Below are 12,397 nucleotides of genomic sequence, written 5' to 3'. Positions count from 1 at the left end.
TATACAATGAAAAGAATCCACCCACTCCTTTTATAATCACCAAAGCAGTCTCATTTGACATGTTGTTTTGATTCTCTTGTTAATGTGATGTCACACTGATAAAGCCCCACCCACAGCCACTGTTTGCTTGGTTAATTTGACCCTTAAACTTTTCTAAATGTGTTTGTAAGCATGTTGTAGCGCTTATGCAACTAAATATACTATTGTCTCAGACTGTATTCTCAGAAATCAGATCTATTTTTAACCAAAAGCACTTACAGTCTGTTGGTAAGGGAGTGAGGGGTTGTAGCTCATTTGCATTTAAAGTCGCCATGAAACTGTAGTAGCGATTGTCTTATTTTCCCCGTAGTGACGTATATCCGAAAAAATTTGGGCTGGACTTGAATTTGTCCATTAGGAACTGGTTGGATATTTTGAAGTTGTGTCAAGTTGCTATTTGCTAATCGCTGCTATCTTTTCCCAGACCCCGTCCACCTGCTATACCATTTGAGCGGAAGTAGAAGGAGATTTGTGTTTTTGATTAAATAATGAAGCTTATAATCTAATATATTTGTAAAAAAAAATACTAAAATACTTCAAAACAAACTACAGTTTTTCAATTTCATTGCGGCTTTAAAGGTACACACATGAAAACAGCACTTTTCTGTTCCTACCCAAATAGGGGCATTTTGGACATATATACCAAATAACAAATGATCTGTGGGATATTTTGAGCTGAAACTTCATAGACAAATGGGCATAATTAATACCCTTTAACCAAAATATATGTTTTGAAACAATAGTGAAGTCTGGACCCTAAATCTTAGATTATCAGTCTTATGTTGGTGATTGGATGATTGTTTGTGTTTGTAAATAGTTGTATCTTATTTTTCTTTTGAATTTTATTTTAATGTACATTTTTTGTCAACCCAAACATGCAACAGATACCATAATAAAAAGGTTCCCACCCCCTGATGGTATAAAGTCCTGTTTGGTAGCCTGAAAGGTGATTCTGACCTCATTGACGCTGACGTTGTACCCGCGAGGGCTCTGCAGGACGGGAGGGTTGTCATTTACATCCATAATGTTCACTGTGAGTGAAAGATCGGTGAACCTCGCGGGGGAACCATTATCCATCGCCCGCACCTGATCCAAACACATAACATGCACCGTTTCCATAGTGACTTATAGATGCACATATATCTTTCAGCAAATTATGCAAAACGTAGTATATATTAACTTTTACAAGGAAACATGTTTCAGTCATGCGACACAGTGTTCAATGGCAGATATTATCAGGTCTAAAAATAACGCTGTACATCTATTGGAATTGTGTGTAAACAGATAACTTTTCAGCAAGAATTTTCTTAGTCAAATGAACTTATGGTAAACGAAGACTGCCACAGAACTATGATGGAAACTAATTTAATTTATACTTTCAGTGTTTTCTAATAAATATCTAAAACTTCTTTCAATTCTGCATGCTATCTTAAAAAAATACTTCTGTGATGCTTTTTAAAAAAAATGCTGTGTTACTTTCAACCCAGCGTTGGGTCAAAAATGAGTTGGGTTTCAATTGAACTTAAGCTGTTTCTCTCACTTTAAGAAGGTAACGGTCCACAGCTTCTCTGTCCAAACGTGCGTTAACGTAAACCTCTCCATACGTGTTGTTGGCAGTGTTGATTTTAAACACGTCTTGCATGTTCCCCGCAATTAAGGTGAAGTTTACCTAATGGAGAAAAGATGATGATGGGGTTAAATTAGGAATGATTGACAGCTGATTTGGGCATGTATATTGATTTCATTTTCGCATGGATAACTTAAATGATTAAGAAGTTAAAGGTGCAGTGTGTAAATTTTAGCGGCATCTAGTGGTGAGGTTGCGAATTGCAACCAACGGCTCAGTCCACTGCTCACCCCTCTCTTTTGAAACGCATAGAGAAGCTACGGTAGCCACCACCGGAAAACATGTTATCGACGGAAACAACTTAGTAAAAAAGTTTGTCCGTTAAGGGCTTCTATAGAAATAAGGCGGCACAAAATTGCAACTTCCACGTAAGGGGACCCTCGTGTATGTAGATAAAAACGTCTCATTCAAGGTAATAAAAACATAACGGTTCAGTATAAAAATGTCTTTATACACGCCTGATGATATAGTTTTGTATATTATTTTGCATTTCTGTCAAGAGATCCTTTTAAAAATTACACACTGCACCTTTAAAAACATTCAAAATAGCAAAAATTGTATAAATACTAAAATACGGAGCAATGTATACAGTGACAAAATTACTGACGTCTGAGGAAATCACAAATTAAAAATGTGCATGTCTGCAGCAGGCTACTTTGTATTTTATTGCATATTATATTAACGCTTGATTTGCATATAATGCTAAACCACAACCCCCATTAAATACGTAAATAAAAACATAAACGTGTTTTTCTCACAAGTCCATTTTTTCCAGCATCTTTGTCCCGGGCCAGCACCACTGCCACTCTCTGACCAATGGGCGTGTCTTCTGGAACATTGACAGACAAATCAGAAGTGATGTCAAACTCTGGACTGTTGTCGTTCTCATCGAGAATGGTGATTGACACCTGTCAAAAAAAGGAAAAATACAGAGCTGATTCACAAAAAAATTTTTTGTTATGAAATTATCATAAAGGGATAGTTCACCCAAAAAGTACATTTTTATAATTTATTCACTCTCATGTTTTACAAACGTGTATAAATGTCTTTGTTTTGATGAACACGGAGGAAGATATTTTGAGGAATGTTTGTAACCAAACCGTTTATGAGCCACAATCACTTCCATAGTATTATTTTTTCCTACTATGGAAGTGAATGGGGCTTATGATTGGTTTGGTTACAAACATTCCTCAAAATATTTTCCTTCGTGTTCATCAGAAAAAAGACATTTATACAGGTTTGTAACAACATGAGAGTGAGAAAATGATAAAAAAAATCATTTTTGGATGCCTTTAATTCTAAGAATCACCCACTTACCTTCTACAAGTGTACATCAGGTTGAAGAGTGGAAAAGAGAAAATAAATCTGATTTAATTATTAATGTATAATATATATATTATTTTGGCATACTTTTTCAATTAAACTGATAGAAGACTTTAAACTCAAAATTACCACAGTAGAATCTCTCTTTGGTCCACCATCATCAGCCACAACAGTAAGGGTGTATAAATCGCTCTTCTCTCTGTCCAAAAGCCCTGTAACAGTAATACGACCCTGCAAAGAACACACAATCCTTTATATATTGTACATGCTTATATAATACAGCATTCAAACATACGGTCTGTTTCTTCACCGTGACACTGTCGATCTTAAAGAGGGCCAGGGCAGCAGGTGAGGTATCGGGGTCAAAGCGGTACGTCAGCTGGTTCAGGTTATCGGCTGACTGCGCCTGCACCTGGACCACCTCTGTCCCTAGTGCGATGTTCTCTTTCAGTGACACTTCATAACCAGCTGACAGAAACGCCACCGCCTCGTCCAGCTCGTTGAGTAAAGTGACGTAGACGGTGCAGTAACTGCGGTGAAACGGGGGTGACTGATCCGTGGCCGAGACGTTTATAAGGTAGCTGATCTTGGTCTCATAGTCCAGGTAATCCACTGTAGTTACCAGACCCGTACTCATATCCACCTCAAACTTACGGTCAGAACCTGAGACCAGAGCGTATGCAACGGCGCCACCGTTCCCTACAGACAGACAGATTAAAGAGATGGATTAGACAAACAGGGAAGATAGATAGATAGATAGATAGATAGATAGATAGATAGATAGATAGATAGATAGATAGGCGTATAAACAGAAACACAGACAGACAAACAGACAGATAGACAGACATACAGACAGACACACTGAAAAAAATGATTCATTGAATTTAATCAATTTTTTTAAGGTAAGCGGTTGCAATCAATTTATTTAAGCTACATTTAAACAAAAAAGATTAGTAATGTAAAATAAAATATAAAACTTTTGTTTAAATGTAGCTTAAATAAATTGATTGCAACCACTTACCTTAAAAAAATTGATTAAATTCAATGAATCATTTTTTTCAGTGCAGACAGAAATACAGATGACAGACAGACAGGAAGATAGACAGAAATACAGATGACAGACAGACAAACAGAAAGGCGTATAGACAGAAATAAAAATAATAGACAGACAGACAGACAGACACATAGACAGACAAACAGAAATAAAGATGACAGACAGACAGACGGATAGACAGACACATAAACAGACAGACAGAAATACAGATGACAGACAGACAGAAAGGCATATAGAGAGAAATACACATGATAAACAGACAGACAGAAATACAGATGACAGACAGACAGACGGATAGACAGACACATAAACAGACAGACAGAAATACAGATGACAGACAGACAGAAAGGCATATAGAGAGAAATACACATGATAAACAGACAGACAGAAATACAGATGACAGACAGACATATAGATAAATAGATAAATAGACAGATGGATATAGATACAGACAGACAGACACATAAACAGACAAACAGAAATACAGATGAAGAACAGACAGACAGACAGACAGACAGACAGACGGACAGACAGACAGACGGATAGACAGACACATAAACAGACAGCCAGAAATACAGACAGACAGACAGACAGACAGACAGACAGACACATAAACAGACAGCCAGAAATACAGATGACAGACAGACAGACAGACAGACATACAGACAGACAGACAGACGGATGATAGACAACAGACAGAAATACAGATGACAGACAGACAGATGGACACAAAGACAGACACATAGACAGAAATACAGATGACAGACAGACAAACAGGTGGATAGACAGACACATAAACAGACAGACAGAAATACAGATGACAGACAGACAAACAGGTGGATAGACAGACACATAAACAGACAGACAGAAATACAGATGACAGACAGACAGGTGTATAGACAGAAATACAGATGATAGACAACAGACAGAAATACAGATGACAGACAGACAGACAGACAGGTGGATAGACAGAAATACAAACGATAGACAACAGACAGAAAAACAGATGACAGACAGACAGACAGACAGGCAGGCAGGCTTATAGACAGAAATACAGATGATAGACAGACAGAAATACTGATGACAGACAGACAGATATAGAGATACACACAGACACACAGACAGATAGATGGATAGACAGACAGCCGTATAAACAGACAGACAGACAGACAGATAGACAGAAATACAGATGACAGATAGACAGGCGGATGGACAGAAATACAGATGATAGAGAGACAGACAGAATTTAAATGACAAACAGACAGATATAGATAAATAGATAAACAGATTTATATATACATAGAAAGCTAGTTAGATAGATAGATACAGACAGACAGACAGACAGACAGACAGGCAGGCAGGCTTATAGACAGAAATACAGATGATAGACAGACAGAAATACTGATGACAGACAGACAGATATAGAGATACACACAGACACACAGACAGATAGATGGATAGACAGACAGCCGTATAAACAGACAGAAACAGACGGACGGACAGACAGACAGACAGACGACAGATAGGCGGAGAGACAGAAAAACAGATGATAGACAGACAGACAAAAAAATAAAGAGGAGAGAAAAAGAGATAGAGAGAGTACTAGACTAATTAAAAATGTGACGATTTAAAGCAATTTATTATTTAAAGTAGCTTGCTTGTAACACTGACAGACAAAACCATATAGAACAAGAGTAAAGTCAACTCTACACACTGAGACCTGCAGAGATCCTGACGCTCCTAACGCCTTCATGAGGAAGTGAAACAAGGAAGCAGTCATGGACACAAGCAGAAGTGTGGCACAAATGCCATGGTATAATTTTAAATTTAGCGCACATAAACACAACCCACAAAAATATACAAAGGCTAATAAGAGAGGAAATAGTCCAAAATCAGCATTCTTTTGTTAGGTTTCTTTGTGTTGCCTGGTGTTCACGGTAAACAATAACCAATACTATTTTATTACATATTTTGTGTTTTCTTTTCAAAAATATATTTACTGCGCATTGTCATACAAACAATCAATCAAACATTAGTTTGATTGCATCTGAAAAACAAGCCTGTAAAGCATTCCAGGAAATCACTGGACTTGAAGTTGAGGGATGTGTTGAATTAAATGTGATGTATACACAGTGTGTGTTGTTGTATACCTGTGTCTGGGTCTGTAGCTCTGACCACCACAACAGAGGTTCCGATCCCAGCCGTCTCTCTGAGCCCGAGACGATTGTACTGGGATTGAGTAAAGACTGGAAACTCATCGTTCACATCCTCCACATACACAATCACCTACAAACACACAACGACTCATTTTTTTCTAGAATCTGACTGACAACAAACACACTGCCACACATGTTATATCAAAGATATTGGATATAACAAGATTAAACAATTTTATTACTATAAATAAGAGACAATGCAATGCTCAATATGGGCTCTGGTGACAGAAGTCCCGCCTCCCTCTTAAAAGAACCAATCATTAAGCGATAAAGACTGACGATTTTCTGGAGGACGGGCTCTGTTGTGTACAGAGTCGTGCGAGGCACTTGCCAACCTAAACGGATAAGCAGTAGCTAAAAACGATCTTGAGAATTTTTTTAGCATAATTTTCGCTTAAAGGAACACACCCAGATTTTGGGAATTTAGCTTATTCACCGTATCCCCCAAAGTTAGATAAGTCCATACATACCTTTCTCATCTCCGTGTGTGCTGTAACTCTGTCTGACGCAGCCCCCGCTAGCTTAGCTTAGCACAAAGACTTGAAGTGAATGGCTCCAGCTAGCAAACTGCTCCCAATAAGTGACAAAATAATGTGAACATTTTCCTATTTATGTGTTGTGATTTGTATAGTCACACCGTGTACAAATAACAAGGTGATATGAGACACAGCGATCTTTTAACACTAGGAAAATGTTCGCGTTATTTTGTCACTTATTGGGAGCAGTTTGCTAGCTGGAGCCATTCACTTCCAGTCTTTGTGCTAAGCTAAGCTAGCGGGGGCTGCGTCAGACAGAGTTACAGCACGCACGGAGATGAGAAAGATATGTATGGACTTATCTAACTTTGGGGGATACGGTGAATAAGCTAAATTCCCCAAATCTGGGCGTGTTCCTTTAAGAAACAAAAGTTATGGTCGGAAATTGTTGTTTAAAGGTGAGGTGCATGATCTCTGAAACCCAATGTTGACATTGAAAACATCTAAACAAACAGGCCCCTACCCCAATAGAATCTGGACCTTCTTTTTATAGACCCACCCCACACATACACAACCCAGCCCATGATGTTGGTTAGTAGACACGACCCTTACAGCTGATTGGCCACAAATGTGTTACGGTACTCGGCCCGACTCCCTTATGTAAAGTGTTTTTCAAAAATCATGCACCCCGCCTTTAACTGTGTTAGCACGCGATTTTAGAGATATCTGGTTTTACACATTCAAGTAGATAGGATTTTAGTCTTGCACACTGCAAAAAATGATTTTCAAGAAAAAAAATTCTTAGTATTTTTGTCTTGTTTTCAGTAAAAATATCTAGAAATTCTTAAATTAAGATGCTTTTTTGTGATGAGCAAAACGACCCAAGAAAATAAGTCTAGTTTTTAGACTAAAAATATCAAATGTAAGTGATTTTGTGCATAAAGCAAGCAAAAAAATGCCAATGGGGTAAGCAACGTTTTCTTGATCAAGATTTTTAATTTTAATTTGATATTTTTGGTCGTAAAACTAGACTTAGTTTCTTGGGTCGTTTCGCTTATCAAGAAAAAGCATCTTAATTTAAGAATATTTTTACTTAAGACAAAAATACTAAGAATTTTTTTTCTTGAAAATCAGTTTTTGCAGTGTGGCTAAAATAACTGTGCGGAGGCGTTGCAAACATGGCCGCCTTATGGTGCAACTTCCCTAAAGGGACTTTCAGTACAAGATTTTAAATCAAAATGTTGTTTAAAGCTACAATAAACAAATTACATTAATTACATTAACAAATTAATTGGGGTAAGATTTTTGTTTTTAAATAAGTTTACTTTTTTCTTAAACACCTAATTCAAGAAAAAATTAAGAAACATTTTCTTACCCCATTGGCAGATTTTTTGCTTGTTTTAAACAAATTCACTTAAATGATATATTTTGTTATCTGAAACTAGATTTATTTTCTTTATTTTGCTCATCAAGAAAATACATCTTGATAGATATTTGTACTGAAAACAAGCCAAAAATATTAAGTAAGAAAGTCATTTTTTGCACTGTAGGTGTACTGTTTTAATGAAACCAATAAATTGAATGCTACATTTTAATTGAATATTGAAAAACATTGTAAAACACACTTCTGGACACATAAAAATACACGTTAACAACTACAGTATATTACTTGTACCCACAAGCATCAACACACAAACACACACGCACCCTGACAGAGCTGCGCATGCTGCCCTGGTCACTGTTGAAGGCCTCCACTTCCAGCACATGTGAGCTTTGAGTCTCTCGGTCCAAAGCTTTGTCACCCCTGCTGATGACTCCAGACAGACGGTCCATGTTAAACTGACCACCGTTTCCTACAGAGAGCACACACCAATAACACATACTGGCCAATAAAAAACTTTTACAAAGTCAACATAAACTTGAGGTTCATAATCCTAATCATTTATGTTGCAGCAGGCATAACGTCAAACGTCGCTAGAATCAAAGTGTTGAGTCCATCTTTACACATGTCTGGGGGCAAATAAAAATATATTTAATAAAATAACTGATAAGAAAATACTGATTTAAAAGGCACAATATTTAATGTAGAATTCTATACAACAACACTGGCTTAGCTTGATAATGTTGTGAAAAAACGTGGAAAGAGGATAGGTGTGGTCTTCTCCTTTACTGTCAATAGGAATCAATCCGACATGACTCACAAATCATGTAAATGGATCACGTAATGAAGTTTCATAACCTTACATTATAATGTAAGCCCTCAGTGTGTGTTGATAGAAGCAACAACTGAGCGGCGTGATAGATGTTACTAACATATAATATAAATATATAGATACATCATCAGCGTCTGTTTCTATGGACCGCTGGAAGTAAGTCGTCCTCCATATTGGAACGGTCAAAGGTGGTGTGCAGTGATTACTATAAAACTGGTGACGTGGATTGCTTTTCCTGTGGATTGAATGTTGAAAGATTCAGGTTGTCAATAATAAGGCAAGATTATGAAAAATTGCATTTGGGTTATGGTCATTGTTGTGCTAGATTCTGGCAAATCTGGCAATCCTGCAAATATGGTCTGTGAACAATGGAGATCAAGCTGACTGTGTCTGCAACCGTAGGCCTACCCATATTTCATCAAATGTTTTAGGCCCAGAAATTATAATTATTAAACTTACACAATACATTAAGACAAAAGTGTTTGCTAACATCATCATTAAAAGTAACTATAGTTTAAAACAAATTAATATTACGTTAATACATATACAAAAACAACACATTGACACCTGTGAAATTGTTAGCCCATTTTTTCAGGAATATAAATATATTTGAGGATTTAAATCTTTGCAGGGTTTAGGCTGCACAATGTTGTTCACTGATTCTTGAAACTTTGGTGAAAACATGTCCCACGAAAAGAAAAGTGCATATTTTGTTGGAAATTAATAAAATTTTCATGAAGAAAAAGAATCAATGTTATAATCAGGGGGTCCTTTGCACATATGTAAGGTTCTTTTATAGGTTTATTTTTATATTTTATTAATTTAATGATTATATGCTGGCTCATTGTCTACAAAATCAGCTGTCCTCGGATAAGAGATAATAATTTCAACTTGATTAAAAATGCCAAAAGTATTAATTGAATTATATAATAAATTTACCACATGAAAGAGTACATTGTAATATGTATTAAAAACTACAAACAGTGAGTTTTGAACAATATTTACTATTATTTTGTGATTGCTCAAAATGTGTCCCACATATTCGTCACCACCGTCAGATATTTATAAAAAGCAATAAAATCAGACAACTACAGGGTCAACTGCATTCCTGAGGACCCCATTTTCAAACCTTCAGCTCTACTGCATTCTTCAAGATCACTCAAGCTCCTGTATGTTTGATATTTTCTCTTAAACTTTTTCATATTTTTGGACACTGCTACTGTGACAACCATAACATGTCAACACCGTCATCTTTGTAAAAAAAAATATTAGATTAGATTATGAAATAAATGTATAATTTTTAAGAAGAGGTCTTAAGTAGCACAACAGAAGGGAAACAAGATGGCTAATGTGAACAACTCATCTATTTTTTTTTAATCTATATTAGGTTTTTGTCACCACCGTCAGATGTCACCACCGTCAGGTTTTATGTATTTTCTGTCAGGTTTTTTGAATTTTAGGAAGTTATGATTTGATATTTGTTCATCACAGTGCTCAGGATTGTTATTTTTTGTACCAAATATTTACATAAAGTTTAAGCAAGAAGCCATTGACTTGAGTGGTATACATTCTGGAATAATGAGGCCAATGTCACCACCGTCAGACGGAGTTTTATTTGTTTTAAATGAATATGCTTACAATATGTTTCTTCAGTGCTGTTAAGTTATTAAATTAATAGTCTATATTAATACAAAAATATGTTTATTAAATAAAAAAATAATTGCTTTTTCTATTTAGGCTTAAAGTAAATGTTGTATGAGTAATAACTGGAAAAATGCCTATTTTATGAAAAAAATACGAACAGGGGAGGTTGCACCGGTAAATTGCTGAACAGCCAAGACCTTGGTCTATAATGATATACCTTCAGATTTTGTAATTTAACTAACTTTTTTTTCCCGAAATTTAAAGCTGTTTTATCCAAATTCCCAAGAATCAGTGTGTGGTATCCTGGAAAACTGCGAGTGACATCTGCAACTGGATAGATCCAAAATGGAGGACGTGTCTACTTATATGGAGCGGCCAAATTACGTTTATTTAAATCTATGGTTACTACTTTGCATGCCAACTACTACTTCCGCATACGACACTGTGCAGATTGATCACCATATGACACGACACTATATTATGTCATATATCCTATTTGATATCATATGCCAAACAATTTGTGCAGTGCTACATGAAGTCAAACACAACTATAGTTTCTATGCCAGCTAAAGCGGAAACCGAGGAAAACCCGGATATGAAGGCATTGACAAGCGACCCTATAAACATGGGCAAAACTTTGGATGAAATTGTTAACTCTTCTCACATTTGGGATACATGTGAAGAAAATATACAATATCCCTTAAAGATGGCTGTTCTATTCTTTTGTGTATGTGTGAGTACAATTCTGAAAATGATCATGACATTGGTAAATATGAAGTCGAACTTGTTGTTACCCGATAGGATCTTGTAGAGAACTCTGCCATTCTCCCCTGCATCAGCGTCTGTGGCCTGTACCTGCAGACACACACAAACACATATGATGCTACATCATTCAGAGTGAAAGTAACACCTTACACACTTCACACAGGTGTAAACAACATTACGTGAGCAGCAAAAGTGTTTTTCACTGCATGGTTGAAGAAATACGGTTAGGGAAGGTGTATCATTACTGCAGCACTAGCAAGAAAACCACAGTCTGTTTGTTTAACTAGCCAAAATGGTCCAGACATAACAACCTGTGTCAAATTATGTAAGACGGTGTAGTGTGAGCGAGCCCTTATTATTAAAATAAAAGCTGCAAACCGTAACCTTATTGTGTTTAAAAGAATAGTTATGAAGCAAGATCATAAAAATCAATGTCTCACCTAACCCCAGTGGTTCTCAAACTGGAGGGCGAGCCCTACTTGGGGGTTGTGAGATGATGCGAGAGGGACCCAGTTTTATTTAATTTTATAAAGTACAATAATATATATTTTTTTGAAAATATGATCATTTTCCAGCTCCCTCTAGAGTTAAACATTTGATTCTTACCATTTTGTAATCCATTCAACTGATCTCTGGGTCTGGCGCTAGCACTTTTAGCATAGCTTAGCATAATCTATTGAATCTGATTAGACCATTAGCATCGCGCTAAAAATAACCAAAGACTTAATTTTTAAAAAAAACTTAATTTAAACCTGCAATTTTATATATCAAACAGAGATTCCAATAGAGTAAATTTTCACTTTAAATGTAGTAATAATTCAAATTAACAGTTGCTCTACCAGATAATATAAATCAACTAACTTTCATCTTGCACAACATTATAGTATTAAGAAGCCATGTGTGCATTTATTTACTTTTAGCATCTTTGAACATTACTCATTATTTGCAGCCACTAGGGGCGTAGAAATGACACTGTTCACTTTTCAATGGTTGTCATGACAACACTTGAATAACTTATCTTCACCAAAGCATGCCCACAT

The 12,397-nt window shown here is 36.2% G+C and overlaps 1 protein-coding gene across 1 annotated transcript in view; it reads right to left on the bottom strand.

Moving 5' to 3' along the window:
• cdh23 (cadherin-related 23) overlaps positions 1-12,397 on the bottom strand; it is a 373,711-nt gene that overhangs the window by 100,436 nt on the left and 260,878 nt on the right. The window contains exons 28-36 of the mRNA XM_065296107.1: positions 11,387-11,447; positions 8,443-8,588; positions 6,194-6,329; positions 3,300-3,688; positions 3,119-3,220; positions 2,984-2,986; positions 2,425-2,574; positions 1,580-1,708; positions 997-1,125 (exon numbers count right to left, since the gene is read on the bottom strand). Coding sequence (XP_065152179.1) covers positions 997-1,125; positions 1,580-1,708; positions 2,425-2,574; positions 2,984-2,986; positions 3,119-3,220; positions 3,300-3,688; positions 6,194-6,329; positions 8,443-8,588; positions 11,387-11,447 — 1,245 coding nt within the window. The remainder of the gene's footprint in view (positions 1-996; positions 1,126-1,579; positions 1,709-2,424; positions 2,575-2,983; positions 2,987-3,118; positions 3,221-3,299; positions 3,689-6,193; positions 6,330-8,442; positions 8,589-11,386; positions 11,448-12,397) is intronic.

Source organism: Paramisgurnus dabryanus, chromosome 20, assembly GCF_030506205.2.
Source record: "Paramisgurnus dabryanus chromosome 20, PD_genome_1.1, whole genome shotgun sequence".
Taxonomy (NCBI): Eukaryota; Metazoa; Chordata; class Actinopteri; order Cypriniformes; family Cobitidae; genus Paramisgurnus; species Paramisgurnus dabryanus.
Note: the sequence above shows the minus strand (reverse complement) of the source record. Positions and strands in the feature narration are given on the sequence as shown.